The 19,118-nt window shown below is 41.4% G+C and overlaps 5 protein-coding genes across 5 annotated transcripts; 2 read left to right on the top strand and 3 right to left on the bottom strand.

Moving 5' to 3' along the window:
• Window positions 1–4,680, bottom strand: LOC135346281 (uncharacterized; the record flags this gene model as incomplete). Its single annotated transcript, XM_064543853.1, is given in 5 exon segments — window positions 1–3,011; window positions 3,436–3,732; window positions 3,821–4,129; window positions 4,207–4,496; window positions 4,579–4,680. Coding segments are annotated over 4 exon segments (3,885 nt in total), but the record flags the coding sequence as incomplete, so codon positions are not given.
• A 47-nt stretch (window positions 4,681–4,727) lies between these two features.
• On the bottom strand, window positions 4,728–13,620 carry LOC135346287 (twinfilin-2-like). The gene is made up of 12 exons (XM_064543860.1): window positions 13,463–13,620; window positions 12,864–13,408; window positions 12,430–12,606; window positions 12,085–12,232; window positions 8,254–8,331; window positions 8,000–8,181; window positions 7,230–7,325; window positions 6,846–6,950; window positions 6,541–6,666; window positions 5,755–5,908; window positions 5,364–5,485; window positions 4,728–5,091 (listed from the first exon to the last, which is right to left on the bottom strand). The coding sequence occupies exons 2-12, from the start codon at window positions 13,380–13,382 to the stop codon at window positions 4,933–4,935; spliced, it is 1,866 nt and encodes a 621-aa protein (XP_064399930.1). The 5' UTR covers window positions 13,383–13,408; window positions 13,463–13,620; the 3' UTR covers window positions 4,728–4,932.
• LOC135346286 (protein-S-isoprenylcysteine O-methyltransferase-like) lies at window positions 9,131–10,195 on the top strand. Its single transcript, XM_064543859.1, has one exon. It carries the CDS (start codon window positions 9,237–9,239, stop codon window positions 10,101–10,103), a length of 867 nt encoding a protein of 288 aa, XP_064399929.1. The 5' UTR covers window positions 9,131–9,236; the 3' UTR covers window positions 10,104–10,195.
• Window positions 10,268–11,466, bottom strand: LOC135346284 (uncharacterized). The gene is given in 2 exon segments (XM_064543858.1): window positions 10,268–10,887; window positions 10,890–11,466. Coding segments are annotated over 2 exon segments (870 nt in total). The 5' UTR covers window positions 11,140–11,466.
• LOC135346444 (mortality factor 4-like protein 1) lies at window positions 13,424–17,827 on the top strand. The gene is made up of 9 exons (XM_064544064.1): window positions 13,424–13,774; window positions 13,873–13,940; window positions 14,144–14,233; window positions 14,288–14,328; window positions 14,550–14,620; window positions 15,427–15,525; window positions 15,866–15,954; window positions 16,368–16,470; window positions 17,741–17,827. Exons 1-9 carry the CDS (start codon window positions 13,424–13,426, stop codon window positions 17,825–17,827), a joined length of 999 nt encoding a protein of 332 aa, XP_064400134.1.
• The last annotated feature ends 1,291 nt before the right edge of the window (window positions 17,828–19,118 follow it).

The raw sequence follows: 19,118 nt of genomic DNA, 5'->3' as shown, positions 1-19,118 counted from the left end.
CTTTAGTAACTGGGGATCATAATCAATACTTGCTTTGGTTCGATCGAGCATAGCTAGAGCTCGTATTGCATCCGAATGTGGAATCTCACTACCATCATCTTGGATAACTAAGTCGTCCATTTTAGTATCATCTTTACTTAAATTCTCTGTTAGCATCATATACAAATGTGTTCGACGGCCATTGAGAACTAGAGCTCGTGCTGCTTGCCCTAGTTGTTCCTCAGTAAAATTATATCCTGAGATAGTGAGTGATTTTAAGCACTTATTGTGTAGAAGTAGGTCAAACAAAGCTTTCTGATTTTTGTCAGAGAATAAACAAAATTGTTGGACTTCTTTAGGTAACTGCGGAAGTTTTAATTGTTGAAGGTCTGAGTAATAGTCAAATACTAACTCTTCTAAAGATGAATGGGTTCGAATAGCTTTTAGTAAATGAAAAAAGGGATTGTTTGAATCTATTTCTGCTTCTCCGATTCCATTCATAAAAACTAAGTAGTCAACGACAAAATGTTCACACTTTGGATAAGATTGACCAGAAAAATGAAACTTTGAGGAATTAAGGCACAGCCTCTTTAGAGTTGTATTTTGTTTCAACCCCTGTGCTAGAAAAATGAAGACCCCTCTTGAAGATTTCAGTGCACCTTTATACATTGAGTCGACTTCATTCAGCGTGAGGGAAGTCAGTGTTTTGTTTTGCTTGAGTATATTTCCCAATAGAGGAACATAAAGTAGATTACATGAAATGGTAAGCTTTGTTACTGTAGATTTGAATGCAAGGGCAGACATAAAGTTTGATGTGTCATCTGCCCAGTGAAAAACATTATCTCGAATAGACTCGGTTCGCGTTATAGACAGATTTTGTACACAGTTATTTTTCTCAATCATTTTGCGTAGTGCCTTTACTATTTTCTGCCTTTCCTTTACTTTGATAAAGATAGATGTTGGTGGTATATTCATGATTATCGCTTGTGGCAGATTGACTGGTGTTTCAATTGCAAGGGTATCAAACCCAATTGAAAGATTGAGGGTTACAATAGACCTGTTAGACTGAATAGCTCGAAATAGATCAAGTAGAAGCTCACTCGGTATTTTTCGTTCAAAATGCAAGCATAATGTTTGTAGGCTTATACATTTTGCCAAATAAGGGGTCACTGATTGCTTGATAATATAATCTGCCTCGAGTGGTGTGATATGATGTAAAAGAAGGTGTTTCAGTTGTCCATTTTTGAGGAGATTTTTGAGCTTATCGCAATCTTTTGGGTTATTATCTGCACCCCACCTAGGAGTTTGATCATTAAGACGAACTTCTCTGAAGTATAAAATGGAATCCACTCTGAGATATTCCAGTTTGTCAAACATTGGACATTCTAACAGATTGCTGCAGTTTAAAAGTGAGAAATCGTGCAAGCCCAATTGGCGTACTTGGCCATACGAATCTTTTGCAAATTCAACGAGCTGCTCATATCCTTTAGTGCTGTCAAATATTACTTCTAATCTTTCCCACATTATCTCACTCTTTGATATGAAAGTTCCAAGTAAATTTTGTTTGTAATTACTCGGTATATGTTGCAAGTCTACAAGTAGTACCCTATCAAGTGATTCAGATAGCATATTTTTACTGTCTATAGCTGATAAGTCCCCCCTTTCATGTAGAAGAGACACTAGTAAACATAAGGTTTCTAAATTTTGAGAGTTATAGAAAGGCCACGAATTGTTGTCTCGGTCATTAAGTCTATTTTTACTTGTAACATCAATGTATACGTCATTCAATGCTTTTTCAAAAATGAATTGTAGAGCTTCATTAAACTCTGGATTTATTAATTTAGTGCTAGATCCAGCCAAAAATATTAGTGTTACATAGAATCGGCTATTATCATAGTTTTTCCTTACGAACTGTGCTTGTTCCCCTCCTGGAAGGTTAGCAATCCAACATGCAGCTAGATATTCTTGAATTGTTAGGTGCAAAAAGTTGTAAGCAATTTTCTGCCCACTACTATTGTAACTTTCACTAGCTGTCATCAAACCCAAAGTTGAACCTTCTTCTACACTCATCTCATCAACTGTAAATGTTAACTTGTCTTCAGATAGTCCTTTGAATGCCAGTTCTTCAAGAGATCGTACATATTTTGCTCGTTTTTTAGGTTTTAAATGTTGAGCATTTCTGTGTAGTGTATTGCTGATAAAATTGGAATAAAGTCCGGTTAAAGTATTAGGCAGCACCCCCTTCTCCTGTTTGTATATGTATATCACGATGGCGAGGTTGTTCGGAACTGTACACATATGTTTTAGATCATCGTTTTCAATTATTCTAATTTGGAGCTGTTCAGCCTCTGCTTTATCTTCAATTGATTCTTGAATGCATGATTTAATGAGGTCATCATCGAAGCCAATCAATTCAATATATTTGGAAAATTCCAAGTTTTGTGATGCATATGGACGTGAAGCAATCACTACAGAACTTTCTTTTAATTTCTTACCATTAAAGATATCTAAGAACAATGATCCCTTGTTCCTATCTCTTTTGCTGAGCTCATCAAATCCATCGAAAATAAATAGAACACCATTCCCCGAACGTCTACCTATGTGCTTTACTACTTCTTCTTTGATACGCTCTTCATCGTGATAAAAAAAATCTCCATACGCTTTAGCTCCTGAATTTTGAGGATCTCTAAGTTGAACAAGCAGCACTATATCATAATTTTGTAGAATCTCACCGTTTGCCCATTCTTTTGCAATTTGCTTACAAAAAGTAGTTTTGCCTACACCAGGCATTCCATTGACTAAAAATCGTAATTTTCCAGTATTTACTTTGAACATTTTAGCAATGTTATCTCCAAATTTCATTCCTTCATTTGTAAAATTTGCCCAAATTAGGTCACAGTATTTCTCACATGGAGGTGGGGGCCAGGGGTCTTTTTTCAGAATAGGCATACATAAATACTCAGCTTTTAAAGATTCGACATATTGCTTCACACATAGTGGTTGAGGCACTTTGATTGTTGACGCAGAAATACCTATAGTCCATTGCAATAATTTATGCATGACCACAAATATGCGTGGACATAGCGCAAAACTTACTGGTTACAGGTAACTGGAATGATGATCATGCATGCTGTATGACATGCATACATGCAAGTATATAGTGCATATAGTAATATAATTATCATGCCCATGAGAGCAGTTAATTACTGTATAGCGTGACATTTTCGAGGCACTTATATTTCGTGGAATGGCCTCTAAAAGTATTTCGTTGAACAATGTTCGTGGAATGACTGCTTACCCAGAAGCCACCCCTTTAATCTTTGCTCGTTATAGCAGATAATTCTAACTGATTTCGTGGACTTAATTTTCGTGTAGGATTGCTAACCCATGAAATCAGCAAAAATTAAGCCCCTTGAAAATTTCGCGCTATACGGTATAATTATGATCAACACGTACCTTGATTCTTGCAAACTTCTTTAGCAACCTCCATATTTTCATAGCCAGTTGAGAACAAAACCTTTACTAGATCTTCATATGTCACTTGAGTGCTTGAGTTAAACCATTTTTTAAGCATTTGTATTTTGCAGACGTCCATGTCTCCTGTGCTTTTCTGTTGAATGCTCTGAAGGTCGTATTGATCTAATTTTAAAGCAGTCCCCACTTCATACCAGTTGCATATAGGGAGATGTGCTATCTCTTTTAATGAGGAAATGAAATGAACACCTGGACCTGGTTGTGAGCTGCTGATTTCGTCTGAAAGTATGCATGGTTGTGAATATGGTTACATGCATGGACAGTTGGACACCCACACAGTACAAAAATGCAATGAATATACTCTCACCATTGTCGGTTTGGGTTGTGTCACTGCCTTCTTTGAGCTCAGTTTCTATTTTGTCTGCAAGTCGTCGATTCGTACCAGTTGTCCTCAATGCACTCAGAATAGCTGTCCATGTTGGAGCATCACTGTTTTTTAGCCACACTGAGAGCATATCGGTGAAGCAGTTATCAGGGTCTTCTCTACGCTTCACTTTGATAGCATCTAGATCCGGTACCGCAATTCCAAGCTCCACTCCAAGCCGAAACCATTCCACTCTTACATCCCACAATTTGTTTTTGAGTTCACGCAGATGTGAAACTGAACTCAATTGAGCTGCATATTAAATAATTCGCAAATCTTAAAAAGCCGCACCCCATGCATGCACATCAATAAATCAATCATTGTCGCACCTTCAAGTGGATTAGTATCCTTCTCAGGGCCAGGGTTCAGCTCAATATCTCCTGCCACAGTTAACAGTGAGAACATTGCTATTGCAATACTGAGCAGACTCATTGCTAACAAAGCACCCCCGCTAGCACCATCACTGAGGGATTTTCTACCGTGCACGTGGGTCGAGTAAGTGTCCAGGCCACAGCTCTTGTTTGGGCCACGGTGAGTTCTGTGCATTCTAGCACAGTAGAGCCCAATCCTGGCCCTCCACGTTTGAAGGTCATCCATTAACCACAAAATTACTAAACTCCTGCAAGATTGAAAAAGAGGAGAGGCTGCTCAAGATACTGTTGTTATTTTTCTACCCAGTTTGCATAACTATAATAGCTCACCTCAGTGTACAGCAGTACTAGTACAGTGGAGCAAATCAGGTAGAGTTAGTCTTCCTAGTCCAGAGTAGATCATTAAACAATCAGAATTGCAATGAGCATGCGCAAACACGCCTACTACACTCAGCATACATGTAGTAGATCTACTTACATTGTTACAAATTCTTATAATTATACAGAGATAGTGCAATTCACACACACATCTACTGTGAGCATAAATAATAAAATATGAAACTCACAGAATCAAGAGAACTAAAAAAAACCATAAACTAAGTGAAACGACAAACTAAAGACTTCAAAACACACAAATCCGTACATACTAGATTTAGAAGCTATATTGGAAGAAATTACAGCTAGCTAGTTTTGGTCTCCGTTTCTATTGTTTTGTCTTCCCGCCTTTCTTCTGTTAGCAGGTGGTGCTGGTTTGTTGAACTTGGGGCGGTAGGCAGTCTGTTGGGGATGGAGCTCCTCCATTAGAATAGCTGCACTCAGTTCAGTGCCACTGTCAATCTCAAGCTGAGGGTGTGTGTGTGTGGGGGGGGGGAGGGGAGGGGAGGGGAGGGGGTTAGTATGTATGTGTTGGTGAATAGTGCGAGGGAACATGATATAACGTTAGTGTGTACAAGTACAACTGCACTGACCTCTAGAAATTTTGAGACAAAAACACAACCGTTTTATTGCCTACAATGGTCTCCACTAGCAAAAGGACTGGCACAGGCATTCAATAGCCAATATTACATGCATACTGTACAGACATGTGCTAATTGAGTGAGCATGCAATGAAGTACCTTCTTCTCAATGTTGATGCCAAAGTCTCCTTCAATGGCGCAGACGACCGGCTCTTTGGAGGAGGAGTAGAGCATCCTCTCCTTGACACTGCTCTTGAACCCGGGGCAGGAGTACACAAACACTATACAAGTTACAACAGTTAGTGATAATCACATGATATGGAACGTGCTAACAAACTAGCTTTGCTGATAAGTGGACTTTCAACAGCAATGGATTTTTGTTAAATGCCACACTAGGATGACGCTGTATTTAGTTTTACAAGCTGCGGTAAGGGGGATATATTTTAGCCAAAATTGTGTACGAATGCAAGTAATACAGTCATCTCACTCTTCAACGATACACCCTACCCAACACACACCCTAGTTCACACACACACACACACACACACACCGACAGATTCCTGGTCGTCTCCATTGTAGCGATGAAAGTACCGGTAGAGATGATAGCGGGGGGAGGTGTCTGGGACATGGGAGGGGAGAGAGTCAGCGTCCAATGAAACCTCTGTGCTCTCAAGATCGATCTTTTCATTCTTGATGTCTACAGACTGTGTGTATGTGTGTGTGTGTGTGTGTGTGTGTGTGTGTGTGTGTGTGTGTGTGTGTGTGTGTGTGTGTGAGAGAGAGTGTGTGTGTGTGTGTGTGTGTGTGTGTGTGTGTGTGTGTGTGTGTGTGTGTGTGTGTGTGTGTGTGAGTGAGTGAGTGTGTGTGTGTGTGTGTGTGTGTGTGTGTGTGTGTGTGTGTGTGTGTGTGTGTGTGTGTGTGTGTGTGTGTGTGTGTGTGTGTGAGTGAGTGTGTGTGTGTGTGTGTGTGTGTGTGTGTGTGTGTGTGTGTGTGTGTGTGTGTGTGTGTGTGTGTGTGTGTGTGTGTGCGAGTGGGGGGGGGGGGTACTCAACCCTTAGTACTAATCATAAACTAGCAAAGATCACCAATAAAAGCCATCCACTTGCATAGTAGAGTGACTACAGTGGTCACTGATTTGAGTGTAATGGAATTAATGCGATATCAATGTCATACTGGGACCGAAGAGCCACGCACCAAACCAAACAGTTCTGCTCAATTACCCCGCAACAAAAACTATAATATACCTACATTGTACCTATAAACACTAAAACACTGTTACTCAAAGTATAGTCGGCACTAAAGTGCGTAACAGTGCACAGCGGCACAGCATACTCACAAGCTGTATATAGACGAGTTCATTCCTGGCCATTGCTTGCAGGGCCTCAGCTGCCCTGGGTAGAATGGGGAATGCAATCCCGTGGAGGTGGGACTGACGTGACGTTGTACCAATACCATCATGACCCTGAGGGGGGTGTATGTAATGGGACACAGTATACCATACATAAGAGAAACATCTAAATCCAAAGCTGTGCCATGGAAATTGATAGAATGAGGATACAGTGTAGGTAGATGTACAGTTGTATTTGGTATTGAATTCTACACCCCCTGAGAAAACTCCTGACACACCCCCATGTGGCTCACCTCAGCTTCGTGCATTTCCTTGAGTTCCCTCTCGGCATCAGTGAGCGGAGGTTCCGCCTTCTCACTCTCCAGGTGTTTGCGATATCCCTCCAGCGTGAGCTCGTCCTGGAGTGACAAAAGGAGGTGCATTATCTTTCTATGTAGATAACAGCTTGTCTATGACAGGCCCTAAAATGCTTCAAAGACATAAGTACACTATGAAAGTTCTTTGATTGTCCCAGATTTGCCGTTTTTACAGGCTTTATACTTCCATAAATGGGGTGTTTCGTTTACAGTACTGTACATGTGCTACATGTAGAGTAACATGTACTGTTCAGGAGATTAGTAATCAAAACGACAAATGCATTTCGTTAGCTCTTAGGGATACTCTGACTGGCACTGCACCTTGTGTGTGGCAGCAATGTCTACGTCTATCAGTCCAGAGGAGAAGCTCTTCTTGACTGTGGCTTTAGTGGCAGCGTACAGCATCTTGTCCTTCACCTACAGACGAAGAGGGGTGTTATCTCTGGACAAGGCGGGTAGATACATGTATGCATGGGAACATGTTTGGATCTAGTTAAGTTAGGAAGATTGGTGTACATGTTCAATCTGTCCAGAGTGACGCTACATACATGTACTGATTAGTGTGGTGATAATTATGCTAATGAATTGCATCACTGCCTGAAATTCATTTCCCATGCCAAAACAATGAAGGAATAAACAGCATCAGTAAAATCACCTACCGTATAGCGCGAAATTTTCGAGGCACTTATATTTCGTGGATTGGCCTCTAAAAGCCATTTCGTTGCACAATGTTCGCGGAATGACTGCTTACCGGAAGCCACGCCTTTAAATCTTGCACGTTATAGCAGGTAAAGAACGATTTTCGTGGACTTAATTTTCGTGTAGGATTGCTAACCCACGAAATCCACGAAAATTTCGCCCCTCGAAAATTTCGCGCTATACGGTATTTTGAATCCGAGAAACCACACCCATAATCATACCACCCTCTATAAATCAGCCAGAATAGGCCTCACTGTCTCGTGTTTCAATTTGTGTTAGCAGGCCATAATTATCTTTATTGCAGCCACTGTTAGTCCGCCAAGGGTACTGGGAATGGCTATAATTATTATGGAGGGTGATCTGCTATATACACTATATATACACCAACTCACCACTGCATAATCAGGGATGTAGCTCATGAACACCCACAGGTAGTTCTTCTGCACATTTCTATCGTCCAGTCTGAAGAAGATGTAACAGGGATCTTTGTCCGTTAAGAGGGGAGAGAGCATCCTGTCCATGTCTTCATCCCACGATCCATTGGGGGCTGATGAATTCTTAGGCACAAGAGATTCTGTGAATGTATGTGTGTGTGGGGGGGGGGTGTTTAAAGACGTTAGGGTCCAATAATTATGTATCATCTCACCATTCTCAATCACACACTGTAGGTATCTGAGGCTGCCATTGAGAGCCTTAGTGATCACCTCCTTCAGCTCATCACTTGCTGTGTGTGCAAAAAATAACAGTTAGAAAATACCATAAGAGTAACATGTTTGTAACATGGCAACAACAGTTGAAAGCTAAGCTGGTTGATGATTGATTAAGGTATCTCCATATATAGTAAAAGTATAGTGGGACAGGCTCCATCATGTCAGGAAATGCTCACCCATAAAACACACTACAACAGAAGCCAACTTACATTGAGGAGTGAATACACGTATGTATACAAACTATGAAGTATTCGGTGTGCTTTACCTACAATCAAACATGAAAAGCACTCCTCATGGATTGTATACACTAGATGTTAATGAAGTATACCTTTGTTAGTTGGTTAACATTACACTGGTATATAAACACAAACGTAATGCTATTGAAATGTTTATAGATCTCTATAAATGCACAAGATGTAACATCGTAGGTAAAAGAAAGACAACAGTAAGCCCATATGCCCATATGGTTTGCACGTTACAGAGGCTATAACAAGTCCATTGACATACTAAAGGGCTTGTTCTTAAACCCCATTGACAAGCACCTTAGGCTCAGTGTAGGCTCAAAATAAAACCATTTAGATTTACTTCTTTTGTGAATGGGTAGTGGATAGTCTGTCACCTTAGAGGCTACATTTTAACACACACTTAACACACACTAACCTTCTATCCCTGTTTGATGAGCCATAGTTTCAGTCTCCCACAGCTAGTTAATTATATGAGCTTTGTTTCTTGCAGCTCTGGTCTGATCTGGCCAATAATGATCAAGATTAGTGTGGGCGTATCCCTAAAGGTGAAAAGTCAGTCACGAGTTTAATATTACAAACTTTTGCTGACGTCTGCAAAAAAGGAAAGAGAATCGTATTGTCTCACTCAAAGCTAGCTAGACTAGACGTAGACTAGACACCCTCCCCTGTATGTAATGGATCGTTACTTCCCTGTGTATGAGGGCCGTGTGGCTGTGGCCAGCTTTATCCTCTCTGTGTCTTCCCTACTGGTTCTAGCAGTGAATGTCCAACCTCTTGTCGCTGCCATTGTCGAATCGATTTGTTTGGCTCTACTGGCTCTGTTCTATTCCAAACACATTGTGAAAGTTGTTCTTGTATCTTACGCTCTTGGAGTCGTATTTGCGTTTGGAATTTTAATTGCTTTGAGCGGAAAATCTTACGCGTTTTTGGGAGTGTACCTAATGTCTTTGACATTCTTTCATTTGTCCGAGTACGTCACAACGTCTATATTCAATGCACACACTCTGAGTGTCAATTCCTTCCTCATCAATCATAGCAGGGAGTACATCATAGCTGCCGTTGTAAGCTGGATCGAATACGGAGTAGAGTACTATTTCTTCCCTCAACTCAAATCCATGAAAATCGTGTGCATAGTTGGTACTTTATTGGTTGTTTTTGGCGAGTCATTACGGAAGATATCAATGTTTACAGCTGCCTCCAACTTCACCCATATCGTGCAATACAGAAAAAGAGACTCCCACGAGTTAGTCACCTCTGGTGTGTACAGTGTATTTCGACATCCATCTTATGTGGGCTGGTTCTATTGGAGTGTCGGCACTCAAGTTCTTTTATGTAATCCTGTGAGTCTGATCGGATATGCTGCAGCTTCGTGGATGTTTTTCAATGAGAGAATTTTTGATGAAGAAAAGACATTGATACAGTTTTTCAAAGAAGATTACGTGCAGTATAAGAAAACTGTTGGCACTGGAATTCCTGGAATTCCTGGGTTTCCACTAGAGAAGGTGCCATGGTTACTAAAACTGACAACTGGTAGCAATTAGATTAGAGCTTTTTCATTGAACTTTGACTTTGTACAGTTAGAAATGCGTATACATGACTTGTATAATTAGAAATAATCATAGCTATAATTATACATGTACCTTAACTTCCAGGGCACAATAATCTATACCCTTCACAATAAATTATATAGTTAATACATTTAGATCTAGTCTGTACACTCGGTCACATTGCTCACACACATGGTATCATAATCAAACCCAAAACGTTGAGCTGTAGCTTTAAACTCAGTCTGCACATATCCAGGTATGTCCTCCATCCTGGGCTTGTTCAATCGACTCACAACACTACCACCTGCATAGGGCCCTGTAGGTGTATACCCACAGTAGATGTACAACATCCAGTCAGGGTGGGGCCATGATAACACTCTCCATTCTTCATTTTGAGGTCTAAGTGGTGGGTCCGTGTAATAATGAGTCATGACTCCAGGTATTCGGAGGGAGACGTTTGCAACAGTGTATATTAGAGGAGTACTGCAAGTATTGTTCTTTCCTCCACAGTATGCGATGTGATCCACCCATTGATCATCCTCAAATAAGAACTCGTCGCGCTGGCACGGAAAAAAGTCGAAACCAGCCGGCCAGTTTCTTTGTCCACAATTAGATCTAAGCCCTCGTAAAATCCACCATTTCCCCTTCACTTGTGCCAGATTAGTTAGATTCTTGATAGAATCCGTATCATTTGCCAAACATTTGCCATCTGGTGGAGATTTCGGTAGACAGCCGTGATCACTCATGCATTGCAAGAACTCCCTGTACTGTACTGAGTGCCATAGGTGAGCTCACAGAGAAGATTGCACGCCTCATTATCTGTTTTGTTCATGCAATCGACATTGCAAAAGGCTGCTTCTCTGCACCTAGAGTGCAGGAGACAATTCAGCAGTGACTTGGAACAGTTGAGCAATACACATGACCCTGGTCCAGCTAGATCATTGAATAGCTGCAGCTCTTTTGGCTGGAGTTGAGTGGCTTGGACTTGAAAGGAAGTTCCAAGCAGGCACACTATAGCTAGGACAAGCATCAGAGATAGCTATTCAGACTCAAAAGTGCCAACAAGAGTTCATTAATGAACTCTGTGGCAACCACACACATCTGATCATTATGAGGCAACAAAAACGAAAAGACAACGTGAGGCAGTAAAGAAAGAAATTAACATACAAAACTAGCATAATTTTTATTATCTGTGGTGGCTTCTCTTAGCTACAGCTTAGTCAGACTGTTAAAGGTCATAATACCAAATCCTCATCAATATTTGAATGACATATATTACACCATGAAATCATTGAGTATATAATTATGTATTAATTGTGAAATCATGGACTTAGTTTTAGCTAGATATAGGTATTACGGTTCGAGCTCCTGCTTGAAAGGGACAGTCATGAGTGAAGACATTAGAGTGATGATCTCAGGGAGAGTGTTAACTGTGAAGTGGCTGTAATCAGGTTGCTTCTCGTTGCGCTCATTCCTCAGGAGTATGTTCACTGCACGAGGAGGAAGAATACAACAATTATAGTAATTACACGTACAACATTATTGTTAAAACAAGCTGATTTGCAATACCGTATAGCGGGTAATTTTTGTGGGGTAAAAAATTCGTTTATCAAGAAAACGGTGATTTTCGTGAGTATTAGTCTCATTGCCTACACTGCATTCATACGTTACGGTAAGCCACACCTACGTTAAAATTTCGTGGAGGCCAGCTTGACCACGAAAATAACAAATTTTTTACCCCACGAAAATTACCCGCTATACGGTACAATGATCTGACTGACAGCTAGTGAAACATTTTTTAAAACTTTGTATATAGGCACGATAAAATAAAACCCTATATATAAATTTTGTCACGAAGTTTGAGTATATCTTTTGTACATTGTATAGAGGTGATCTGTTCATACTGATAGAGTGACCGACCACCACAATCGGCAAGCATGATTGCACGAATACATTGCAATATTCCAGTACCCACCTCCCACCCCTGCCCTCAGTCCGCACATCATGTCCGTCTTATCATCCCCCACAAATACTACCTCCTCTGGTGACAGCTGCCAGCTCTTGACAACCTCAAACACGGCTGCTGGGTGGGGCTTACACGGCTCAAACTCACGAGTAATTATCTGAAGGGGCGGCAAAAGTTGTTTTGTGTCTCTGATAAAACAAATTAAGTATGTGACAGCTGTACACTATCTCAGGCAATAACATCATTTGAACTTCTACGATACCTTTAAGCCTACAGTAAGTGCCCTGTTTGTTGAGGTGTACACTATCTACATATGAAGGGGTTCCACTGTAATTCCAATAGCTCCACACTCACCATGGAGAACAGCTTGTCACGTTTCAGGGAGGGATACTTGTCTTTATTAGCCTCCAGCTCCTCATTCAGTCTCTTGAGGAAGGCATTGGTAGGTAGCCGGGCATTACGCGTCACGAGTGCTCTCTCGATGTCCCTCTCTCCCAAGAACTGGAACAGCTCAAGGACTCCAGGTTGAAGCTGGTTTGTGTGCATGTGTGTGTTGGGGGGGGGGGGGGGGGGAGAGGGGGGAGTGTAACGATTAAGTGATTCTAACTCAGGCCGGGGTAGAAGATCAACCCACAGCAGGAAAATTACTCTTAGCACACACAGGCATACTGTAATTATAAAAAGGCTGATTGATGGCGGACCATTAAATTTATAGTAGGAATACACATCAAATTTTAGCACACAGTAACACATGTATGCCATGTGGACCAACTTCAGTACACACACACCTTCATAATCTCCATCCCCTCTTTCTCGAACTCCTCAATAATCTCAAATGCTCTCACTCTCTCCTCTGTAGGCAACTTCTGCACAACTGGCAAAATATCGTCTGTTGGTTTTAATCCTAATTTCTCCTTCATTTCAGAAAACCTTAATACAGGAATAGTCAGTGTCCCGTCCATGTCGAAAATAACGCCTTTTATCTCCGTGGTGTCTCCAAGGGTAATTTTAGTGGATACCACTTCATTATCCTGAGATATTAATAATGGCTGTTCTTTTGACATTTTTTCAGTGGTAGCAGTGTCCGTGGAAGTAACTGGTTCATTTTGAGTATCTACTGTGCTGGTATCTTTAAGTGGTGTGGGATTGGATGATTCAATACATACACTAATAGGGTTGTCAGTTGTGGATGAAACTTCATCGGTTATCGTGTGAGAGTGTGTGGGCGTCTTGTGAGGGTGTGGGGGGGAAGAGGGTTCCACTGATTGTGACAGGAGAATTCGTCTGTACAGGATCTTGGAAGACATATTTTGGAACTGGCAAACTCTCTTCACTGCAAAGCCTACAGATGCTTATACTGGAGCAAACAGAAATTGGACAGACCCACCTGAGCTTCTGGCAGACTTCCAGCTCAGCAATCTGCACACAGGAAACACTAATCTCGCCACACTGTACTGCTACAGCGCTAACTCTGCAAGAGCTAAAGAGAATGCTCATCAACACATGGTTTGCTTTCAGGCGATGGTCGTCACACCATAGATTAAAGTTCTATCTCCCACGCAAGGGCAGAGGTCAAAAGACGGAGCGATCTTTACCCAATATAGAAATGCACCCAGATTTCAAAATGCCACCAAAATACAAGTTTGCTGAAGGAGAGAAGGTTCTCTGCTATCATGGCCCCATGTTATATGAAGCCAAGGTGACAGATTCTTGATTTTATGACATACTGTAGAATTATAGTGTGTGTCTTGGCTAGCTATAAACAATGAAGTCTCTACTTCTTATTTCGTTATCCAGGTGACCAAGGTTCAGGTGAAGGATAAAGTACCACAATTCCTTGTGCACTATAGTGGCTGGAATAAAACGTACTTCCCTCCTGCTGCACTAGACACATACGTACATTGTACATCCAATGAATCTGCACAACAATCGCATGATAATAGACACACACATCACACCACCGATGGACCCTCACCACTCGCCTATATGCAAACCCTCCCACACACAACCATTACATGCCCTCTCACACTCTTCACACAATTCACCGCCCACACACACACCCTCATAGATGGGACGAGTGGGTCCCCGAGTCTAGAGCACTCAAGTACAATGATGCCAACCTCCAAAAACAAAAGGAGCTTCAGCAGCAACACCCAGAGTGAGTTAATAAAGACTGAATATTATTAATGCTGCTGTGTCGTATCCTCTCTAGTAAGAAGAGACCAACCAAGAAGAAGGAAAAACCAAAGAAAGGTTGGTCACAATCAGTGTGTCCACTGGCCGGCTATAGTGCTGTGGTCAACTGTCTGTAGTGTGTATAGTATTGTGTTGTAATATGATCTCCCAAAGAGTGACGTTATTGCAGTGAATAACTTTATGCTCTGTGGCTAAATTGTTCAGCTTCCACTTCTGTTAAGACGATAGCTAGTGTGTGTTCAGATACAAGTACGTGTACTGCTCTCTCTCCTGTGTAGAGGCTGAGCCAATCTCCTCCCGTCGCAAACGCCCCAGACTAGCAGACCCAGTGGGCAGTCCATCCATTGTTGTGAGTGAACAATAATTAAATTATGTCGCTGGTCATGCTTCAGGGAATTACGTAGTTAATAAGCGGAAATATCAGTGTGCTTAATCCAACAGTATATGATTTGATCATGATCATGTAGAGTATTAATATATGCTTAGTTTCATACCTTCACAGGGTTTCATCTAGTAGGGGGGGGAGGGGGCAGGGGTGAACCTTCCCCCCCCAAATTATGACATAATCACATTAGTACTACATGACATCATCACATTGGTTAATGTGATCAGCTCAACTAAGCCAGCACACTTACGCTCGCTCAAATCTTCCCTCCCAACTTGTTGTCCTAGATGAAAGCATGCTTCAGCGTGACTACAATAACAGCATTAGTATCTACTACTACAGTAGACTTTCGTTAATCCGGTCACCCTTGGGACAGTGCAGCTTGGCCGGAAGTATTTCAGAAAATAGCCACGGGTAAAAAACCGACCTTACCTCGAATCTAATGACTAATTTTGCGGTTCTGTCTCAAGATAATGAATCATTCTGCTCTCTATTTAAGTGTAATCTGCCAAACCACACCCAAAACGTCATATCCGGCCGTAATAATGAAAACCTAGTTTAGGGCAGCCAGTACTGGCCAGTCTACGAAATAGCGAGTGGCCGCATTTCAGGGTGATCTAGATAGCAATCCGTGACAAACCAAATGGCCGTACTTCAGAGAGCCGGAATAGCAAGAGTCTACTGTATCTGCTTTCACCTTTTACTGGTAGTTTCCCTTGTATAAACATTACAACTCAATGATGTCCACTTTATAACTGATATGACCCCAGGTTGAGTCGGTAGAGTCTAGAGAGATAAAGATCAGTATACCGGAGGAGCTCAGAAAGTGGTTGGTCGATGATTGGGACCTTGTAACCAGGCAGAAACAGGTGTGTAACTCGAGTGCGCTGTATTCATTCAAATTTAAGATTCAACATACACAAAATCTGTCCAGCCATGTTTTGAGGATTTGCCCAACTTAGATAACTTACATGTATAGTGTGTTCACTTTCAGAATATGTTTTGAAGTTCCCTATATATATGGCACTGCATGTAAGCTCGAAATCAAAGATGTCTGATGTACCAGTATTCACCATACAAGGGCTATGCAAGAGCTTGCATTGCAGCTGTTGTTTTGTTTATTCTATATGTACGTAACTTGCAACTTAAGTGTGATCTGTACTTTCCACCACACTATGACCGTTTAAACGCCTGTATTGATGCCTGCAGCTTGTCCGCCTACCTAAAAGAGAGACAGTGAGTGATGTACTGCAGCGGTATTCGGACCATGCAGCCAAGACTGACCCAGACAAGGCAACGTAAGCAGCTGGTATACTGTAGCTACTGTGTGAGGTACTACACTCCCTGATAGTTGTGTGCTGATGTGCTACATAGCTTTTGATAAGTACCGTTTCCTCTGCATGGTGCTATTATAGCTACCTTGATAGTCCCTTGCAAAATAGTGTGTCTATGTAGTATGATATAAAATATTGAAGGGTTGAGTACAACTGTATCTAAGTTTTGAATGTACAGTGAAACCCCTAGCTTTTTAACCCGAGGCACGCCGCGGCGCCACGGGTTATAGTAGTCAGTCTGTCTGTCTGTCTGTCTGTGTATTCTATATGTATTAGTTGAGTGGTTGTTTGCGACCTCGATGCTTAGCTTTCAGTTGATGGGGTGGGCGTTAAGATGCGTAAGTTGTTTATTGCTCCTCATTAAATGTTGTCTTCAGGAGTGGTCAGATCGAGGAAGTTTGTGTGGGACTGACTGGCTACTTTAACGCTATGCTGGGCAGTCAGCTGCTCTACAAGTTTGAGAGACCACAGTATGAAGAGGTGAGGATGTGCTAGTTAGCAGTGGTGAGGGTATAGGGCGTAGGTGGGCATGTGCCAGTTAGCAGTGGTGAGGGTATAGGGCGTAGGTGAGGATGTGCTAGTTAGCAGTGGTGAGGGTATAGGGCGTAGGTGAGCATGTGCCAGTTAGCAGTGGTGAGGGTATAGGGCGTAGGTGAGGATGTGCCAGTTAGCAGTGGTGAGGGTATAGGGCGTAGGTGGGCATGTGCCAGTTAGCAGTGGTGAGGATATAGGGCGTAGGTGAGGATGTGCTAGTTAGCAGTAGTGAGGGTATAGGGCGTAGGTGGGCATGTGCTAGTTAGCAGTGGTGAGGGTATAGGGCGTAGGTGAGGCCAAGGATAGTTTACGTTTGCTATAAATTCGAATGTAGTGGACAATAAGTGTTATATACCCACTTGAATGAAAAGTACTTGCAACCTAAGCTACCTCACCTTGGATACAACTAGCTAACAGGCTCAAAAACTATTGTAAAGGAACAAAAAGCTTGTGCGTATAGCTTGTAGCCAGTGCTAAGCTTCTAGCTCAACGCACTAACTTGTCACCCTTCCTCCAGCCTTCCTGATGTTTAGCGAGCCCCACCCATCTGTCTTGCCCTTGACAACAAGTGTCTAGCTTCTTTTTGGCTGTGTAGATCTAGTATAATCAGTGCACCCTCAAGGCAAGGGAGTTTATGAGGAATGCGGGAGTTTATTGTAGTTAAATCCCACCCAGTTGCTATGATACAGACCCCAAGTGGGGAATATTGCGTGTATAATTATAGTGGCTCTTTTTGTTTATAAGCTAGACACTAGAATGCCTATTTATTGCGGTCAACCTTGGCCATGGTGTACATGTAAGTTAGAGATGGCTTGCTGGAGCCCATGCTTGAGGCTGCCAACATTATACTTCAATGTACAGTAAGATGCTCATAGAGCCTTCACCCCGTGCATTAATTGAGCTTCATTGCAGCGGCAAAACGGATACAATAACTTTTTACTGTAATGACCCTATTATAACATTATGGGGAATGATCGTACATCAGGATGATTGTCAATCTATAAGGCAACGATTGATCGACTAGTGTTTTTTCTCGTCTTCGAAGATTGCCTTCAACTTTCATCCAACTATGTCTAGCTCACTCAAACAGCTCATTTTTGTGTCCACACAAGCACATGCACTAATCACTCTACCCCTACTGCGCACGCACGGGGTAATTACTATTACTGTAGATCATGCTTTTTTAAGATCATGTTTTGTACACTGTGTGCCTCAGATTCTGAAGGCGCATCCTAACAAGGCCATGTCGGAAATTTATGGAATGGAGCACTTTTTGAGACTATTTGGTGAGATGTACAACTAGATAGTACTACTAGATAGTACTTCCACAGTCACAGGTCTCAATTAAGTATACATGCATGTATGACTATGAGTGTCCTTTCTGTGAGGGCAATTCCCTATACAATATACTGTCATGTGCACATTGTACTAGCGTGACCATGTGACCATTTCAACCCCCCTCCCCCTAATGCACACACACAAATCAGTTCGTCTCGGCTCCATGCTCACCCACACCCCAATGGACGATGACAGTATATCTTTACTGCGATCACACATACACGACTTCCTAAGGTGAGCAGCTCAACTCAGACATTTGTATACATGTACTGTTATGGTGCTATTACCGGCACAATGTTTGCCAAATAAGATATCCTTAATGTGAACTCATTCGGAGCACCTATATATAAAGACTCATAGAAATTAATGAACATCTTAAAATCAAGGACACATCTATATTCAGTTTAAACTTGAGTCTTTCTATTAGTCCTTATGAAACGAGGGTGCTCGTATTTTGTTTATTCCACTGCGTGAGATTTCAAGTAGAATGTACAATCATCGTATTTGTAAAAGAGATCTATGATAACAATTAGTAGTATGGTTAATCAGAATAATTTTAACATAATAGGTGTCTAAAGAATAATTGGGAATAAACGATGTCCATTTTTGGTAAAGATCATTACATTACGTTTTGCATATTAACGATGTTTTCATGGCAAAAATGGCTGAAGGTGAATATTTAGTCTCACGATCAGCCGCCCTTTTAAGAATACCTAATATCAATTCAGCGAGATAACACGATATACTAATTATGTCTGTCAAGAGTAAGTTGTGTGTTGTGTTTATCTAATTTTGCTATGTCATATTTTTGCGAATTTTTTATGAGAATAATAGGCACATTTTTCAAGAATTAAAGATAGGTGAAAAAAGCATGATTTATCAAGGCCTAGCTACTACTACGCCTCGTGCTTGTTATGAATCCCTTATTGCACAAGCAACCATACTATTGATTTCTAATCGTGTATGACGATGTTCTCTGTATAATTTTCGGTAATTGCATGCTGTCAATGACGATGTGCAATTACTGGACCGGATGTGATACGGGATTAATTGCTGTATCATACGATTACAAGAGGTAAGGCCACTGCAACTTTGACTTTAGTTTCCTGTCCAACTCCATTATTGACCTTTGTACCTTGTTATTATGACATTATTGCATGACGTAATGCCAAAAATGGGCCTTTGTGCTAATGTTGACTAAACGTTTATTTGGTAGAAATTTTGTAATTAAATTTTAATAGTAATGGATACTGGTA

The sequence above is a fragment of the Halichondria panicea genome, chromosome 13 (genome assembly GCF_963675165.1).
Source record: "Halichondria panicea chromosome 13, odHalPani1.1, whole genome shotgun sequence".
Lineage (NCBI taxonomy): Eukaryota > Metazoa > Porifera > Demospongiae > Suberitida > Halichondriidae > Halichondria > Halichondria panicea.
The sequence above is the reverse complement of the archived record's forward strand: the minus strand, read 5'-3'. Positions and strand labels throughout refer to the sequence as shown.